The following is a 20,843-nucleotide window of genomic DNA, read 5'->3' on the forward strand; positions in this document are numbered from 1 at the left end:
AAATACTAGGGATCGTTAATGTTATTGTTGCTCTATATATATATGTGAAGGTGATGCATTTGTTGTGTACGATTTTGGTTGTTGTAACAGAATAGTTGCTGCTGTTTTATTTTCAAATAATGTTTCATTATCCCCAAACTTGGTAATCTTCTCTCTTTTGGGTAATAGTGGAGTCACTTATTTTATTCGACGTCTTTACCTTCCTCAGAAACAAATAGATAGATTTATTGTTGAGTTTATATAAGAATGGATTAGAACAACAAACAAGACATGTTCACCATTTCCAGAAAACATTGGAACCACACTTGTACTTGTCTTTGCCTTCGCATTCTAACGCCAAATATTCTGAGATTAGTGGTACCTAACTTTATGCATATACAAAACAAAGGACATGATAATCTCTTCATCTAACGATCTCCCAAAGAGAGAAAGAAAAGATTGAGTTTCTGCAAATAACTTTTTGCTTGGCAAGATCCTGACACCCAATGAAATTCTCACTGAACTTGCAGCTTCCGAACTGGACAGTGAATGCCCTAGCAAAGCCTGCTCCACTTGTTGCCAATCTCTTCTTATCATTCAGTTCCTATCATAAAAAAATTACTTTTCATAATAAACAGGTTTCTTAAGAGATGTCAACAGGATTCATAACTTTTTAAGACTTTACTTCGTTGGCTTAACTCTTCTTGAGGTAATCATCAATGATGCATCAGTAATCTTCAAGAATTTATTAACACAACACAAAAGCAATTTAATGTTCTTTAGGTTATCAAAGAGATATAATTTACATAGGATATCTGATGTTTCAGATCAGGACATAAAGAACTTGGTCGTGGCTTTTGCTTCCTCAGATATTAATCTGTGTTTCTTTTCTTCAAAGCCATAAAACTCAAAGGCTGTAGATTTGCCGATAAATCTGAGGTACATGGAGAACAACACATCGATTCAAGTTCAAGCGGCGAAGACTGAGTAAGGAACTCTGAAATCGCTCCCCATGATCTATGTATAGAGAGTATTGTTGTTCGTTTGTGTTGATGATCACTGCCTATCAACAAAGACAGAACGTTCCTCTTGTAGAGGTCTCTCTCCTTAGCTTTTCGCTTTGTGTTTTATTTATTTGGTGAAAGCTTGAGCTTGGTTTTTCAGGAACGTTGGAATCAAAATAAACAGTTATTTGAACACAAACTACTCAAAATGTAAAAATGAAATCTGATTTTACCTCATGTGCACCAATTGTCACTGTCAATGCGTTTTAATTCCCCAGTGGTCGTGTGAAGTTTTATACAATCAATCATCTTTCTGAAAACCAATTGATCTCCTCTACTATTGATACCCCGTATATCAATAGGTTTCTTCTAAGTAACGTATATCAAACATTCCAGATTTTTTTAGTAGTAATTGAGAAAAACTTTATATGAAAAATATTAATCATACTTTAATCCTTTGTTTATAATGTATTGATATAGTTACGGATACGATGAAAAACAAACTTATAAGTCGACATTGTCTAAAGGTTAGTTTAAGTCTTTTATTTTTTATGGTGGGCGATTAACTTTTTTAGAAAACAAACTATTTTCAGCAAATTGTATTGAGTCATCTGGAAGATGTTTTTCCTTCAAAAAAATGTCGAAAGTTTTAGCAAACAAAATATCAAAAGAAAACGGGGTAAAATAAATTTCAAGTATCTCTTGATGGATTTCTGATTCCCACACAAAACATGTTTCCAGTGGCTGAGACCTTCAAAGAACTAAGAAACGATATTGAAGTGATAAACGTCAATCACAAATTCTCACATTTAGAGAGCCAGTTAAAACTGAACTGAAATCTGGTGATTATCAATTTCGAAATAGAGAAACTGATTTGGGTTTGGTAATACCGATTATTTTTAAGAAACTGCAGTATATTGATATAATTTGGTATATAAACCCATTAAACCGAATAAAACGATTAATTAAAATAGTAGTATAACTATATGTAAATGACATAATATAATTAATAATATATACATAATTTATCTCATTTATAGGATCTTCATATTTAAAATGTTGACTTTAGTAATTTTTTTTAATTTAAGTGAAAAGTTATATTTTCATTTTTATCAAATCAAATAAAACACAACTTTTAAAAATGTGTGCTAATTTAGCTATTTAAAAATATTACCATATTACTAATTTCTTATTTTTAGTTTACAAAAAATATTATTATTAACTTATGTTTGCCAATTATTTTAAATAATAAAATAAAATAAATATTATATTTTAAATACTTATATATATTTATGTTTTAATAAACCGATGTCTAATCATATAAAGTAAATTTTGCAAAATGTTATAAAAATAATTATATTTATGGTTTTGATTTAAAACTGAATAAACCAAAAATCGATGGTATATATACCGAACCAAACCAAAATAAATCTGGTTTTAATATGATAGCTATTTTTTTATAAACCAAAATACCGAAAAACCAAAAAATCGAACTGAAATCCGGATTGAACACCCCTAAGTCACATTCTACCCCAGAAAACAAACATTAACAGTTCTCATGGTTTGAAAAAGATAGTAAAAAGTCAATAGTCTTAGAGAGAAACCAACATCCTTATTATAAATCTTACAGATATTTTTTTGGTTATTCAATAAGCAAAACAAATGTTAAAAATTGCTATGAATCTAAGAACTGAAACAAAGGGAAAAGAAAGAAACAATTATTACTGGGGCTTGCATTTTGTTTTACTATAATTTTTTCTGGTTATAACCGTTTATTTATATGGAAAGTTATCTCATTTTAGTTTTAACACTTATGCTTTTTCAACTCTATTTCTCATAAACTTTATTGCATACATTTTTTATTTGTCGATTTTATTTACCTAATCTCAAATTATAATTTGGAAGAATCATTTTATACTATTAAAATTATTTTAAAATGTAAAATTGAATACCAATTTAGATCCACCGGAAAAACTCATTTGTTCACATATATACTTTTTAATAAACATTTTTGGAAATGTGTTCCAATATATTTTGTGAACCTAATGAATTTGGACTTCTATTTATCTTGTTTGTTTCACATTTGAATTGGTATTTATAATTTGATATTTTATAAAACAAATATTTACGTTGTAAAATAATTTTTATTTGGAAGTGAAATATATACTTTATATTTGGTTCTCAAGATTATCACGTGTTTTATTTTTTCGAGATAACCATCATTTCCCTATACCAATATTTTATCATTAGTTAATATTTTTGAAGGATTGCATCATTTTGGCATTAGTGTTTTTAATATCTTTTATTTATATAATACAATTCTAATACTCTTATTTTTCATCTTCATCTTTTCATTTTAAATATATCAGTTATATATATTTTAAAACATTTTATATATTATCATTTTGGTTTTAAACATTTAATGTATAATAATTTCTAAAATAATATTGAAAATTTAATAGTGATTATTAAACCTAATACTTTTGAAGGGTTGCATCACTTTGACATTAGTGTTTTCAATAAATTTATTTATAATAAATTTCTAATATCTTATTTTTCATATTTAATTTCTATTTTAACTATATCAGTTTATATATATATTTTTTTAAATAGTTATATTTAATCAGTTTAAATTAATATTGAAAACTTAATATTAACTTTCCCCCGTGATTTCGCAGGGGTCCACTTCCTAGTGATTAGTAAAACAAATAAAACAAATGGGGTAGTTCTGTAAATGTGTGGAATATTGGGCTTCAAGTCGGTCATGACATGCGGTCCGCTTCTCGCGTCTCGCTGTCGATTGATGACAAGTGATATTTGCCGATCGACGTTTGACTTTGAATGTCAACTCGAGCTAGTCCCATGAGCAGCTACGAATTTCTCATATCTTTATCTTCAAAATGCTCCAAAATTACCACTTTGTTCCAAAACATACCTGAACCTGTCCAAAACATAATATATAAATATTAAAACACTCATATATCATGGCTAAAAAGTAAAAACTGGTAAAATCCATGGTACATTAGTAGACAAGTACATGATTCATGGAAATCAGTTCAAAAATCTCAGTCAATTAAAAAATAAAATGATATCCTTCTTTGAAGGGAGACATAGACTGAGTGGAGTGAGAAGAGAGAGATGAAATGAATTAAAGAAGACTGCATGTATGTTCAGAAACCTATTGGGGTAAGAGTTCATATATCTTTTGATTGATATTCACAAAGTAAAGCTTACACTTTGTTATTTCAGAAATGAGGTTAGTAGAGGGATATGTCAGACGGTATATGGTGAGTTGGATCCTAAGCTTTTCTGGACAATTGGATTTGCATACAATGGTTGGAATTTTAAGATTTAGACATCAGATTATACTCGCATCGAGATCTGGATATCTTACTTATTGAACTCGAGTTCTAAGACAGTTCGTATTAAACCCTTAGCATTTATAAATTATAGTTCTGATTGTCTGTTTAAAATACTTAAGTCTGATTTCCCATATATCTCACAATGGATTCATTTCCTACTTTTAATATAGTATACTTAACTTAATCTTACAGTCTACGCTCCTTGTTGATTCGATCCCTAGGTGATGCTATCAATATATTATTTGAGAGAGTTGCCCTAAGGTAATTTGAACTACATCAGCGTGCTCCTTATTAAACCGTACGAAATCTCGCATCAGAAATGATACTTCACCTTTCAGCTTCGAATATCCCTCATCAGACTCCGCCAGGAAGCTCGATTGCACAGGCAAATCACTCGTTGACATCAGAATCAGAACTTTTCACCACAACAATGATAAAGTCTTGATACTCGTTCTCTGAAACTAACAGTGGAATTGTATGGAATAAGCTTTGTAAGTACAATTCGAATCACTGTCTCATAGCGATAGCAAAATGAATCATCGATCCCATCTCGATCGTTAAGAGAGACTCTTGTTGTCACTCACTATAACAAACAAAGCATAAAAGCCCCAAATAGAAATGTACTCGACTCTTTGTACAGGACAAGTCAATTATGTGTCTAACTGAAAACCCTCTGGTCCAACTCCATACTTCTTCATCACTCTTCTACATCCTTGCCCTTCAAGCTCTTGTTATTCTTCCTATAATATGTGTGATGGTATCTATGGGAGCGTTTCAGAAGGTGTTGTTGGTATTACAAGTTGAGTATGGAGAAGAAACGAATGAGAAAGCTGACGGATGAAACTGATAAGAGTTAAAAGTTCATCCTCTTATAATGGACTTTTAAGTATCTCAAGAAGCCACTTTGATGTTTTAGGATACACAGGGGAAATGAATAAAATGACCAATTATGTGTTAGGAACAGAAGACAAAGTGCTCTATAATATGCAATATATCCTTTAATGCTCTATAAGAACAATATAACCTCAAATGGCTTTGTATGGGAATGATGGAAAGAATCAATAATATGGAGTTGATTCGATCAGGCTGATTGATCAGTACTATCACTGATCAAATACAGTTTCTGTCCATCACTGATCATATCAATGTCTGTGATTCGACCTCCTTCCTCTGACAATATTACAAAGGGGACTTCATTAGATATCCCGAGCTCTTGCGCAGCTGTTTCCACAAGTTTCTGGAGGTCACGCGGAAGCCAAACCATAACTCCATGCTTTCTACTAGGCTCCTCATGTGGGTGGAATGGAAACACTGTGCATTTCCGTCTCTCAAATTTCTCATCTGTTTTAAACACAAATCAAATTCAGCGATTACAAGATCCGTTTTGTTTTGTGGTATTGTCTGAAGGAAAGTGTTGGACTACCTTGTGGTTCATGAAAGCTTGACGGGCGTATATAAGGCTGAGCTGTATTCGCGTCTTCAAGTAACTTAATCAATTTCTTGTTTCCACACATTCGAGCTTCATCAAGCGGAGAGTTTCCCCACCTTGAATGATAAAGATTTGTGACAAGTTATTGAGAGTTTAGTTATAAGAAATTCATTTGTGTTTGGTCTTTTACCGGTCTTTAGCGACAACGCTAGCTCCAGCTTCAACAAGCATCTTAGCCATCAAGAATAAGCCTTCTGAAGCAGCGACATGAAGCGGTGTTCTATGATCATAATCTTCGGTGTTTGGGTCCATACCGCTTGAGAGCAATCTCTTCAGAAAATCAGAGTCGCCTTTCACAACTACCGTGCAGAGAAAATTTCCAGCATCTTCTAAATCAAAGGAAGCTCCTTCTTTGACAAGCAAATCGATCACTCTGTCTTGCCCTGCTTTTACAGCCTCTAACAATGGTGTATTCCCAAATTTATCTGCGCAAAAGAGTGTGACCGGAGCATAAACATATAGCATTGTAGTATTTTCGCTTTTATCGATTTCAGTATTACCTTTTTGATTTATATCGACGCCTTCTTGAATAAGAAACAATGTAATGTCTTCGTATCCCCTAGACGCTGCAAGATGCTGCATTTCAAGAAGACATTTTACAGGCTTAAAGAAATAATTTTCATGCCATAAAAAAAAGACTGAAACATACAAGCGGTGCTCTTCCGTCGTAATCTGTTTTGTTAGGATCGGCGCCAGAGCGGACTAAGCTTTTAAGCTGGTAGATATCTCCTTTGAAAGCTGCACTGTTTACCTTCAATGCAAGTTCTGCTTCTTGTTTCCCAATGTGAATCATAACGTCAGATTCGAGCTTCTTTATCCTCTCATTTGATTCCTTACCCTGCCAAAAACCCTCGTCTTAGTTGCATATGATTTTAAACCTTAACAGAGCAACAACAAATAAAAGAGTGTACCTCCATAAGATTGTTTAGGATTTTGCGTCCATCATGAAAATAAATCTCGAGGATGTTGGAGAAAGACTGTTTATCGAGGCGTAAAAGATGGCATAATGAACGAACTCTAATAGTGAAAGGTTGAGAGATGTTGCAAATGATGGATATATCACCAAAAGAAGTGTGAGGCTCAAGCAACTCCACAAGGTCTTCTGTTCCATCTGTTTTTGTTTCAAGAGCCTCCTACGAAAATGTACGCACACATATGAGAAGAGAGGCAAAGAAGACATGATACACAGTGATAATGTTACGTACCAGTGAGCCTTCACAGACGAAATACAAATGATCAACGACGTTTCCTTGCTCTGTGATTATTTCTCCTGGAAAAAAATACTCTTCATGGAGCCTTACAACTATCTGGTTAATAAACTCTGATGAGCAGCCCTTGAACAGAGGGATTTTCTCAATGTAAGGCGTGCATAATAACTGCGCAATCTACAAAGATATAGAAAATATTATCATTGTAACTAATAAAAACAACTTTTTGCTGATAAGAAAATAATCAGTTATTAGGGTACCTTGGCGCGGATAGAGGCTGGGATGTCTTGAAGCATGACAGTGTTCGTGAATTTACTGTCGTATTGCGATCTAACGTGATGAGTTATCTGGCTACGAATGTCTCCCCGTAGTTTTTTTCGGTTCATGAAACTTGCCAGATCATTCATTTTATCTCTAAATCTCTCTGTGTTTGATCCTTTTACAATCAAGGCAGTGATGTTACCAATAAGGTACGCACCCAGAACCATATCAAACGAAACATATATCATTACGAATATCATTTCCCTTAGATTAACCGCGTGTATGTCTCCATAACCTGGCGCAAAATCAAAGAAAACCCATCAGTGTCTTTGTCATAGCTAATCAAATGGTCATAATAATCGATGTTTCGACTTTTGTTTTACCGACAGTAGCCATAGTGACAATGGCGAAGTAGAGAGATGTGGTGTAACGTTTCCAAATGTCGATCTTTCGGAAATTCTCGTAGCTATAGTCTCCTAACTTCAGGCTACCTATCCAAGTGTAACCTTCGTTCTCAGCAGGAAGAGTGGTGGCCAAGTAATAGAAGATGCATGCAGCAGTGTGCGTACAGTAAACCTCCACGAAAATGAGCTTCAAGATTCTGGTGAATAGATAGTTGATTCTCGTGTCTTTCTCAAGCCTTTGGAAGAACTCTATCACTTTGCGCACACGAAACAGCCTTATCCACAATATGTACCTCACCACCTCGTGTTTCCCTGAAGCCTGCAATAAGATTATAAGAACACCTCAAACCTAACCGAATCTGAACTGGAATATTTAAACCAATATTTGGCTATTGTTTTAAAACAAAAATCAAACTGATGAAGTGATTTTTGTGTAATGTAACTGAATAAACCGTAATTTATATGAATTCCCTATAATTTTAAAATATCTAGTTAGATAAGTATTTCGTTTACACTTTAAAATAATTAATTTACCTAAAATTCAAACTGAACCAAACCAAACCAAACAAAGTACAATACTGTAAATTCAAACTGAACCAAACCATACCAAACCAAACAAAAAAAAATCTGATAAACATAAATCGGGTAACCAAACAAAAAACAAGAATAAAACTGTACCAAACTAAACCAAACCAGTAGAATCAGTTTCACGGTAATGTCAATTTCATTACTGAGACAAAACCGAACCAATATATACTTTTATTTTAGATTTGTCTAAGGCTAAGCTAGAAAACAAAAGCTAGTATACCTTATAGATAAGATCCCATGGGAAGCAACTGACCAAATCCAAGAAAAAATGCGATTTCAAGTACCTAAGAAACAGTTTGCGAAATGACAAGTTTCCTCAATATATAAAGCACAAAAGGAGAAATGTTCGTAAATGTCCATATATGTATAGCTAACCGGTGAGCAATATGTGTTGGTTTGTCGTCAGTCCGGTAGGTATGTTTATCTTGGAAGGCGACGAAAAACTGTAGAACAATATCTACCAAAAATGCAATCTGACCAACAATGTCAAGTACGAAGAGGTTTTCGGGTAGACCGCGGAAGAAACCAAACTCCATGGGAGTGAACAAAGACGAGTATATTGCCCAGACCAATATGAATAACTCCCATGCCTTGTACCACCTGCTCAATTTTATCCCATTTTATTGATGTCATGTCTAATCATATAGCTGGACTAAAAGTTTAATATAGCTAACATGTAATCCTCGGAGGGAGGGAGCCAAATGAAAGTAATAGTTATATGCAACAACGCTTAAAGTTTTAATTTGTGAAGATCGATGTAGCTAGAGCCTGGAGTGCAAGTAAAATAGTATACATTTTTACTAGTAGTTGGATATTTTTCTTCTTAATTTACATAATATTGTTTTTTTTTTGTCAGCATAATATTTGTTATCTTATTAAAGTTTTATTTTGTTACAAAAAATATTGTTATTTTATCTATCTTAGTAAAGTAGAAGTACCATTTAGATATGTTTGGAAACATGGATAGTAGTAAAAAAAAGAAAAGTTGTTCGGACACATTCATAGCAATTGCTATGTATTAATTTAATATTTTATAATTAACTTTCTAAATCTACATATATTATACGAATGAGTTTATATAAAAACATACATACACGAATGGACCCGTAATTTTGTAATATCTTTAGACATGTTTTTGTGTTTGGTCCAATGCTAATCAAAAAAGAAATATGACATACGTCTAAAATGTAAACGTGAGATTAGAAATCAAACCAAGTCATACACACCCTAAACCATAACTGATCATAAAAATATCATTTCATACAAACCCAAAACCATATAAATTCACTAGAGTTATGTATAAACCACATATAGATGTTTTAAAAAAAAACCAGATATACAATACTATAAATAGAATTACCCAACACACAAACCTTAATTTTTTATGGACTATCCACTACAAGAAAACAAAACAACAGAATACTAGTCAAGTATCGGAGTTCGCCCTAATACTCTCTCTGGTCCAAATATCGAGGAGCCGTCGGCCATCAACTATTTCGACGCCGGTGAGGCCTCCGGCCGCCGGCGTCGGGATCTCTGCGACAAATCTCAACCGAGACTGTCTCTTGCCGTGAGAAGAAGAGATATGTATTCCCGTTTCGGTGTCTGTGTCACCAGACCCGTGACTCTCTGGGGGACTCTCCACCGCTCCGCCGTTCCTGTCAACATCAACCACAGTGACTCACTTTCGCACCACATTTGCTATTCTGGACCAATGACGGTGAAATATTCAACGTGCGTAGTAGCTACACCGCAAATCCCTAGATCCATGTCTTCCTGGCTAGATCTACCATCGGCTTCGCCGACTAGATCTACTGCCGCCTCCGCCATCCCAGTTACTCACGCTTCATCTTCCCGCTACTCCTGCTCTGAAGACCGTCACCGGATGCCACTCCTTCGACCGTCGCAATCTCTTCCCTCGTCCATAGTTTCCGGCATTTTGAAGTCCTGTGTGGTTGGGATTCCACCGTTTACCAGGCTTTCGGGGCTGGAATCTCTATGTCTGTTAAGTTTGAGTGCTCCCCGGTCTGCTACCACTTTATTCATCTCGAAAGTATACCGGTTTGGCAGCCTCCTCTGGGTTTCCGAGAAGATCTGTTGGGTTTCAACCACTTGCTCCGGTGAGCATCCATCTCCACCGTTCGACGTTCCCGTCTCCTCACCACCCATCTCCACTTTCGGCGTATCTCCCAGGTACTCCCCGTCTCCGGTAAAGCGAATGGTTGTCTCCAACCCGCGGGTACTAAGTTTATGGACCTGGCCCTTTCAGTCTTGTGGTATAAGAACTGTAAAAGTGACTCTGCGATTGACTCATGATGTGTGGGTTTGTGTGAAGAGCTTCAAGATTTCTGATGGATTCATTAGGGTCTTTGTTATGCGATTATTGTTATACCTCTCTTTTATGAAGATTGTTTCGGTGGATACACTGTGTTTGCTTACGGTTTCAACCTCTTCCTCTACCGAGAAGAGTACTTTGTAACCATGCCTCCTCTCTATGAAAGGAGATGTTTTCTCGGGTCTATTGCCGAGGCTTTGCTTCAGTTTACTCACCGGTTTGTTATCTTGTGGAGCAGTCTGTACGGGACCTGAAGATGCAATCGAGAATAATTTGATTGCTCTCGTTGGTGAGGGCTGTCTCTCAACGTCGCCTTGTGTGACTATTCTCCAGCTGTCTCACTTTGTCGGAAAGGCTTTTTTGACGCATTCAAGCTTTGTTTTGAATTCGATGTCACCTTCTTCGGAAGATTTATCTGATTTAGTTTTATCTATCTATGTACTTTATGCTTTCTTGCAAAGAGGATGTAATATTCCCTCTTGTATTGTATCAGAACAATGTTGAATGAATGAAATTAAGTGGTGTTACAAAAAAAAAAAAAATCCACTACAAGAAAACATCGGTATTCTGACGGACATTCCGACAGAAAATGAAATCCTCGGAATATCCCAAGGAATTTCCGAGGATATTCCGAGGAAACACAAAATTTGGTTTCCTCGGAATATACCGACGGAGTTCCGAGGAAATATCACTTCGTCGGAATATTCTTATGGAATACCGAGGAAAAATGTATTCCTCGGAAAAAACCGATGAATTCCGAGGATATATTATAGCCGTTAGAGAGCCGTTGGGAGATTTTAAAAATTCCGAAGAAATTCCGACGAACTAGCCGTTGGCGTCGGAATTTCCTCGGTCTGTCGGCAGGATTTCAACTATAAATACAAGCACCCATCTTCCTCTTCATTCACTTCATATCTTCATCCTCCATCTTACTCTCTTTACACATGAATTTGATTCATAAAAAACATGTCTTCTTCAAATTATTTTCGTTCTTGGATCGATCGACCTCATTTGGATCCGAACACGAGATTGCTTACGGAAGAATACCAACGAGGTATAACCGAATTCATGGGGTTAGTTCACCGACAACCGGAAGCAAAAACAGGTATGTTAAGATGTCCTTTCTCTAATTGTAAAAATAGAAAGGTTATTAAAGAGAGAGATGTTTGGACTCATCTATATTTGAGTGGGTTTACACGAAGTTACAAAATTTGGTATCATCATGGGGAAACTGATTATGAACATGGTAGTACTAGTGAACCTCAGCCAGCGGTTATATTAGAAGAACCAATTAGAACGGATGTAGATTATGGTGTAGGTACTGAGCAGATGGTAAATGATCATTTTAGAGGGGAATATTTACCCAATGCACAAGCTAGGAGATTTTATGATATGTTGGATGCTGGAAAGCAACCATTGTACGAAGGTTGCAGAGATGGTCATTCAGCTTTATCATCTGCTACAAGATTGATGGGCATTAAAACATATTATAATTTGGCTGAAGACTGTGTGGATGCGATTGCTGATTTTGTAAAAGGTATTCTACCCGAGGATAATGTAGCTCCTGGTTCATACTACGAGGTTCAGAAACTCGTAGCTGGTCTTGGTTTATCGTATCAGGTAATAGATGTATGCAGCGACAACTGCATGATTTATTGGAGGGCGGATGATGCAAATTTTGTGGGAAGCCTCGTTATAAAGATACGAGTGGAAGAGTTCCAGTGCCATATAAAAGGATGTGGTATTTGCCTTTGACGGAAAGGTTGCAGAAGTTGTATCTGTCTGAACGCACAACGCAACCAATGAGATGGCATGCGGAGCACTCAACAGATGGTGAGATCAGACATCCTTCAGATGCAAAAGCGTGGAAGCATTTCCAATCAAAGTATCCCGACTTTGCGTATGAGAGAAGAAATGTCTACCTTGGATTATGTACTGATGGTTTCAGCCCGTTTGGCAAGAGTGGAAGACATTATTCTCTATGGCCAGTCATTCTTACACCATACAACCTACCCCCAAACTTGTGCTTGCGACGAGAGTTTTTGTTTCTCTCGATTCTCGTTCCCGGACCAGAGCATCCTAAGAGATCACTTGATGTGTTTCTTCAGCCACTAATATATGAGTTGCAATAACTATGGGCTCAAGGTGCTGAAACATACGATGTTTCGTGTAAAGAAAACTTTCAAATGCGGGCAGTACTAATGTGGACAATAAGTGATTTTCCAGCATATGGTATGTTATCTGGATGGACAACGCATGGAAGGCTATCATGTCCATATTGTCAAGATAACACTGATGCTTTCCAACTAAAACACAGAAAGAAAACGTGTTGGTTTGACTGTCACAAGAGATTTCTACCACCTGATCATCCATATCGTAGGAGTAGGAATTTGTTTACGAAGAACAAGAGGGTGTTTGACAGTCCACCTCCGGAAATTTGTGGGAAAGATTTGAAGACACAACTAAGAGATTTTGATGCAGAAAAGACGCCAGACGTCGGTGGACATGAGCGTTTTCCGGTAGATGTTGTTGGAGACCTACATAACTGGCACAAAAAAAAGTATTTTCTGGGATCTGCCATACTGGGAGGATCATCTGCTAAGGCATAATTTAGATGTCATGCATATTGAGAAGAACTTTTTTGACAATCTCATGAACACGATCTTTAATGTTCAAGGTAAAACAAATGATAATTTGAAGTCAAGACTGGATTTAGTCGATATATGTGCTCGTTCAGAACTTTATGTTGATGAGAATGGTAGGGCTCCTTTTTCCATATACCGACTTGATGCAGAGGGAAAAGATGCGTTCTTTGATTAGATTTCAAACGATGTGGAATTTCCAACGATGTGGAATTTCCAGACGTTTACGCATCTAATTTGCGTAACTGTATCGACAGAAAGGAAGGAAAGTTTACTGGCTTGAAAAGCCACGATTGCCATGTAATGATGCAGCGCCTCCTTCTGTTTGCCTTCAAGGAACTATTAACACGAAATGTTCATGAAGCAATTGCAGGGATAAGTGGTTTCTTCCGCGATTTATGCACGAGATCAGTGACTCTTGAAGGTATTGAAAATTTGAAGACTAACATAGCTGTGATTCAGTGCAACCTTGAGAAGATATTTTCTCCCTCATTTTTTGATGTTATGGAGCATCTTGTTATTCACCTGGCAAGAGAATTGGAACTTGGTGGTCCTGTGCAGTATAGATGGATGTATCTGTATGAGCGGTATATGTTCCATTTGAAGAAGATGGTGAAAAAATTAAGTAGGGTGTAAGGTTCTATAGTCGCACAGATGATCAATGAAGAAACTTCAAACTTTGTCGAGTACTACTTTCCAGCAGAAGTTCAGACCAAAAATAGAAGACCTGCTCGGCATGATGATAGAGGCGAACGGACAACATAACATGTTACGGTTCCAGACATTTTCACAGACGTTGGACGACTTGGCGGAAAACCAAAGGACCGTCGACTTACTGAGCAGGAGCGCAGTAATTTGCAAACATATTTGCTCACCAACTGCGAAGATGTTTTTCAATATGAGAGATAAATAAATTAGCTTACAAATTTTTATTTTAACAAGTTGAAATTTAAATCTTAATTAATTACATTATTGTCATCATATGTACAAGATTTTCATGGCAGAAAAGCGGTTCGAATATAGATACGCCACAGAGGACGAACTAGAAGAAATGAAGCAGAGAGAATTTGCTGGATGGATGTTTACTTATGTGAGTGCTTTAAACAAATTAAAGTATCATTTATCACATATTTATACTAATTCACATTTATTGATATAACATATATATGTGCTATTAATAGGTGTCTGCTGGTTTGGCCAGAGGTGAAACATTTGACGATTGGAAACGCGAGATGGTCGTTGGACCAAACTTTGTTGTGAAGTCATATCCGAGATTTTGTACTCGAGGATATGCATTCACAACTCAGAAGAGGAGACGTTCGAGTGCGACTTATGATGCTGGCGTTTGTTCTGCATCAGGAGATGATGTATACTACGGACACATACATGAGATTTTGGAAATCAAGTATTTGGGCATGGTTGGATTGCGCTGTACTGTTTTCTATTGTGATTGGCACGACAACACTCTAGATCGAGGTGTGAGAACAGATGCATTTGGTGTTACATCAGTAAATTCGAGGCGAAAGCTGCAATATTATGATCCTTTCATTCTTGCTTCTCAGACCGATCAGGTAATTAAATGTTAATTATTCAGAATGATTCATCATCATGTGTATTAATTAATAATTTTACTAATAATTTTTTAAATGTTACAGGTTTGTTATATCAAGTACCCCCGGGTAAGGAACAGAGATGATCCATGGGTTACTGTTACAAGACTCAACCCGAGAGGCCGAGTTCAGGGAAGTTCTGAGCTGGGAGACCCACTACAACCAAGCACATCCGGCAACTTAAGTGTTGTAGAAGATTTAGCTGGAGTTGGCCTTGTAGTCGATTTAACCGACTTCGGAGAGGAAGCCGTCGTTCACGTAGAGGATGAACCAGTGATTGGAGAGTTTCACCAAGATCCAGATTCAGATTCATCTGGTGATGATGACTCGGAAACAGACTAGCATCGACTTTTTTTTTTTAAAAATAGAAATAACGAGGAAATTCCGAGGGAATATAGGTTTTCCTCGGAATTTCCTCGGAATAGACCTTGTCGATTTAGGGATTTGATTATAGAGTCATTTTCCTCGGAATTTCCTCGGAATATTCCGACGGAATTCCGAGGAAGATAAGGGTTTGAGGAACTAGGGGTTTTTAAACCGAAAACAACGTTTTGCGGATTGAATAACACGTATATAACCTTCATTAAGTGTCTTAACCAGATTAAGAAGTCAAACTTTGGTGTTTTACCCAATAACAAACACTTTTACGATTGCATGAACGAAAATCACAGAACATAAGAGAAACACTTATACACTTTAATAAACGGTAAAAGGAATACTTACAATTATTTTTGAAATTTTGTTATTTCATGGTTTATGAACATCTATACAAAGAATCCTCAATGGTATGCATTACAATTGTATAACAAATGAAATACGGCAAAAAAAATCGATGTTTTGAAACCCCAAACTCTTTTTCCTAGGAATTTCCTCGGAGTATTCCGACGGAATTCCGAGGAAGATAAGGGTTTCCTCGGAATTCCCTTGGAATATTCCGAGGAAATTCCGAGGAACTAGGGGTTTTTAACCGAAAACAACGTTTTGCTGATTGAATAACACGTATATAACCTTCATTAAGTGTCTTAACCATATTATGAAGTCAAACTTTGGTGTTTTACCCAATAACAAACACTTTTACGATTGCATGAACGAAAACCACACAACATAAGAGAAACACTTATACATTTTAATAAACGGTAAAGGGAATACTTACAATTATTTTTGAAATTTTGTTATTTCATGGTTTATGATCATCTATACAAAGAATCCTCAATGGTATGCATTACAATTGTATAAGAAATGAAATACGGCAAAAAAATCGATGTTTTAAAACCCCAAACCCTTTTTCCTCGGAATTTCCTCGGAAATTACCGAGGGTATTCCGAGGAAATTCCGACGGACATTTTCCGTCGGACGCCTCATTTTATTAGGTCGAACCAGATCTTCTTTCCCATTTCTCTCTTCCTCTCTCCGCCGAAGCTCTCCTTCTCTCTCGCGATTTCCGCCCTAATCCTCCTCAATTTCAGTCACTGATCATGTATGAACTCTATCCCACTCTCTTAGGTTAGATTTGTTAGGTTTTTAAATAGATTTGATGATTTTGGAATGATATTTATAGATTTTTGTTAGGGTGAATGGTAGGATTGTGTAAAATCGAGTTTGATTATGGTATTCACTTGATTTGGAATTTTTTTTTAGTTTTTAATAATTTTGTGATTAAAAACTATTATTTGGGATTAAAAATATATATATATATAATATAAATTTCTATATTTATTAAACATTTTTAATATTATTAAAACTATTTTCTGTAATTATTAAACTATTTTTTATTTATTAAAACTATTTTTTGTTTATTAGAACTATTTTTATAGATTTATTAAACATTTTTAATATCTATAAAACTTTTTTTGTGATTGAAAACTATTCTTTGGGATTTTTAAAAAAAAAAATATATATATATATATATATAAATTTCTATATTTATTAAACATTTTTAATATTTATAAAACTTTTTTTGTGATTAAAAACTATTATTTGGGATTTTTTTTTTTTTAAATTATAGATTTCTATATTTATTAAATATTTTTTTTTTTAATTTACAGGTTTAATGATGATCAGACCCGGTCTCGACAGCGTCGTGGTCGTGGTGGTACGGAGAGCCAGTCTCGGGATTGCAGCCATTTTCAAGATTCCGCTTCGCCCACAGCTCCTACCATACATCTCCCTCTGCTGCACCCGCTCCTGCTCCTCTCGCTCCCGCTGCTGCACCCGCTCCTGCTCCTCCGGATCCTCCGGGAGTGATGAGTGTTGTTATATTGAAATGTCATCGATTTTACCGTTCACCTTAAAATTCTTAGTACAATATTTATGACTCACAATATTTTACGGACGTCTATGACACATTGGTGAAATACATAGTTTAAACAATACACAAAAGTGGCTAAAATGGAATCGTTAAATTTTTTATTTTCTAAAGTTTGTATATATTGTAAAACATGCACTCGTGCAATCACAAGGATCAAAATCTAGTAAAGTATCAAAAGAACAGGTTGATGGCATCCACGCGTGGCCTCTAATTACGGCATCTTTGGTGGACCAATTAATAATCCGATATCTGGTGACTACCAACATCATTACTCCCTCAGTTTATTATATCGTTTAAAGTTTTTGGACATGAATTAAAAAATAATTAAATTTTCTATTCTACTTTTATTTAATATATTATTTTGTTTGATTTGATAAATTAATGAACTACAAATAAGAGTAAAAACTGGAAAAATATTTAATATTTACTTTAAAAATGTAAAAAACATTTATAATGAAACAAATTTTAAAAGCTAAAATGAAATTTAATATGAACAGAGCGAGTATTTTTTATACTACCGATTGAAATTTTCTAATACTCCCTGCTGACTAAAAATATATATTTTTAAACATTTAACAAATATTTTATTTATTTGTCAATAAAAATATAACACTTATATTTATATAGTTAACTTTATATTTAAATTTAAATAAAATTAATTAATAAATGTTAGTTTTAAAATATATAAAAAGTTAACACTTTTAAATATTTATGCGAGTGTAATAATATTTTCATTTCTAAAATAGAAATTTTGTAACAGAAACGTCAGTATTATCTAGATTTTTTTTTTTTGAATGAAGGGTTATCTAAAATTTTTATCTAACTAAAAGTTAATACTCATTTGGATTTTTAATATATATGTTTAAAAAAATATTTCAAATAGGATAATATTTTAATTATTTATATAAATTTTATTAGTTTATTATGTTTAACGGTTATTTGTATTTTTTATTTTATTTTTCTATTAACTGAATTATGTTTTGATAGATAACCAATGATGAATTTATCTTTTTAGAAAGTTAATATATGCATTTTCTTAATTTGTGTATAACAATCCGAAAAATTACAAAAATTAAAGGGAGTATTAATTGACCAAGTGGTCGACCTTGACAATACATGAAGGGGTGAAAAACAAAAGATCAGGAATGGAATATGAACTTATGAAGTGTCCCGCCACCAAATAAAATAAGAATTTTTTACATCTAAAAACACTTTTTCACTTTCCAATTACACTAAAAGACACTTATCACTTGAGACACACTTTATTTTATCAAAAAAACTCTTATGACCCTAAACTAAAAAGAATCTCTATCCTCTTCTTATTTCATTTTATTATTTTTCTTATTTTACTTTGTGTATTTATTTACTTTTATCTCAAGTTCTAAAATATATTAAACACAAATAGTTGTAATAATAAACTATATATAAAATTCTCTATCTTTTAAGATCCATGTTCATATATATATTATATATTAATGTGTAAACAAAATGTGGACGTGGACACCAAAGCGTGGATAACAGAATTATAAATTAGTTGTAGACATGAACATCAGAACTATAAACCAGTTGTGGAGATGAACAATACTCCTTCGATTCCATTCATCATCTCGGGATCTAAATTCAACTCTAATCAAAATTACATCCATCCGCATCATGACAAAAGGCAAATTTCTTAGACCAGAAATCTCTAACATACAAGATCTATTACTCTTCGACAAAAGGTAAACACTTCTTCGATTTTTCTCACCGCTCATACTCACAATTCATCTCTTTCTCATCTTGATTGAAGTTTAATTGCAGATAATTTATCAATTGAGCTGAAGAAGCTAAGTGTTTGTATTGGAGATAACAGAGTCTGTGTCCACGTTTTATGGTATAATTTTAGTAATATGAGTCCATGTCCACGTATTGTTGTATAGTTTTATGGAATCAAAACAGAGAGTTTTTCCACGTTATCTACTATAAACACATTAACATTACATATCTACACATTACTCATCACTCATCCACACATCACCCATCCACAAATCACCCAACCACACATCACTCGTCCACAAATCACTCGTCCACAAGTGTCATTTCCATTAAAGGCAAAATTGTCCACAATCTATTGTTGGCCCACAAAAAAGTGTGTCGCATATAAGAAATGTCTCTAGATGTAATAGAAAGTCAAAAAGTGTCTCTTAGTGTAATCAAGAAGAACGAATAAAAAAGGGTCTGACTGGTGACCATCCGAGAAACAAGAGGAACAAATAAAAAAAGAATGTACGGGAATAAAATAACATGAATGAAAATGAATGATTGTTCCTTATCAAATTTAACAATGAATAATTTTGTTCTTTAATTCTTTACAAAAAAGAGAACGAAAGGGAATAAGAGAAAATTATTATTCCTTGTGAATGGTAATTTTTTTTAGGAACGTTAAAGAATGCGGTCAGCATTCATACCTTAAATTTGACTTTCGAATAATGTGGTAAAAATTGTTCATCTAAATCCTAATTCTTCTTGTTTTTTTTTCAAAAAAGAAAACTAAATCTTCCATAAATTAAATTCATAATTAAATAAGCCGTTTAACTAATATTAAGTATCTGTCAAAACAACTAATATTAAGTAGACAGAGAGACAAATATTATGAAATGGCATGGTGAAGATAAAATATATTTTTAAGAAAAGTTTTTTTTCTTCTATCTTCGTTTCTATCAGCCAATAGAAATTTGTATGAGCTAAAATGAGATTGAGAGAGAGAAGAACCTGTTTGAGGGCTTAATGATCCAAGGGTGTTCGTTAGGCCCATCGGAATCATCTTTCAGATGCTCGGGGGAATCAAGCCACCGGAACGACTCGGCCAAGCTGAATCTACCTCTTCTTGTTGAAACGTCGTCGTTTATATCGTCCTCGGCTATACTCTCTTGTTGTCGCCGGAGACACCCCATAAATTTAGTAAATCTGTCTTATTTCTCAATCGATCCAAATCTAGCACGTGGCAATCAACACTCAACACCGTGTTCTTGATTGCTGACCACACCCAACGAATCAGGAATCCAAAAGCGGAAACTTCGATCCGATCTCTTTACTGTATTGTGTTCGATAACAGAAGATTAAGAGGGAGATGCAGATAGAAGAAGATGAGAAGAGCAAGATATGACGTGAATGAAATCACCAAAACGGTTTAAAGAAACCAAACAAAGATAACCGGATCTAATAGATGATTCAACCAAAGCATGAACCATTAAACCCTGTAACAGAGTGAAATAGTCGAAGGAAGAGAGCGGGAAGTTCACGAGAATTTCTTCTCTTTCTTTTTCTTCCCTCTTAATGTGTTTCGCCTTCTTTAGGCCTTCTATCTCGTCACGTTAAAGCTATGGTTGAGTTTGTCGGGAAGAGCGTTAAGAGAAACTGCGGTGTGGCCTCTATTAATTAATTTTAAGCATAACCTAAGGTCTTGTCTAGAAGAATCGAATTTATTTATAGGAACATCATAAACTCACGTAACATGTCGATGCAAAACATTTATTAATAAAAAATTCCAACGTACAGTTATTTTTTTCTGAATAATAGATTTGTTAAAATTAATACATACGTTCGAAAATTTTGAAAATATCATCGTTTCTTCAATACTCTCTAGAAAAGACAAAACTTAGGTGAACTTTTAA

General features: G+C 34.6%; 1 protein-coding gene across 1 annotated transcript; it reads right to left on the reverse strand.

Moving 5' to 3' along the window:
* Window positions 1-5,196: 5,196 nt before the first annotated feature.
* Window positions 5,197-20,634, reverse strand: LOC106411521 (potassium channel GORK-like). Its single transcript, XM_048762298.1, has 12 exons — window positions 19,942-20,634; window positions 8,671-8,895; window positions 8,516-8,579; window positions 7,687-8,026; window positions 7,303-7,598; window positions 7,040-7,219; window positions 6,746-6,967; window positions 6,484-6,672; window positions 6,335-6,410; window positions 5,965-6,259; window positions 5,769-5,890; window positions 5,197-5,686 (listed from the first exon to the last, which is right to left on the reverse strand). The coding sequence occupies exons 1-12, from the start codon at window positions 20,121-20,123 to the stop codon at window positions 5,427-5,429; spliced, it is 2,451 nt and encodes an 816-aa protein (XP_048618255.1). The 5' UTR covers window positions 20,124-20,634; the 3' UTR covers window positions 5,197-5,426.
* Between the last annotated feature and the right edge of the window lie 209 nt (window positions 20,635-20,843).

The sequence above is a fragment of the Brassica napus genome, chromosome C7 (genome assembly GCF_020379485.1).
Source record: "Brassica napus cultivar Da-Ae chromosome C7, Da-Ae, whole genome shotgun sequence".
Classification (NCBI taxonomy): domain Eukaryota; kingdom Viridiplantae; phylum Streptophyta; class Magnoliopsida; order Brassicales; family Brassicaceae; genus Brassica; species Brassica napus.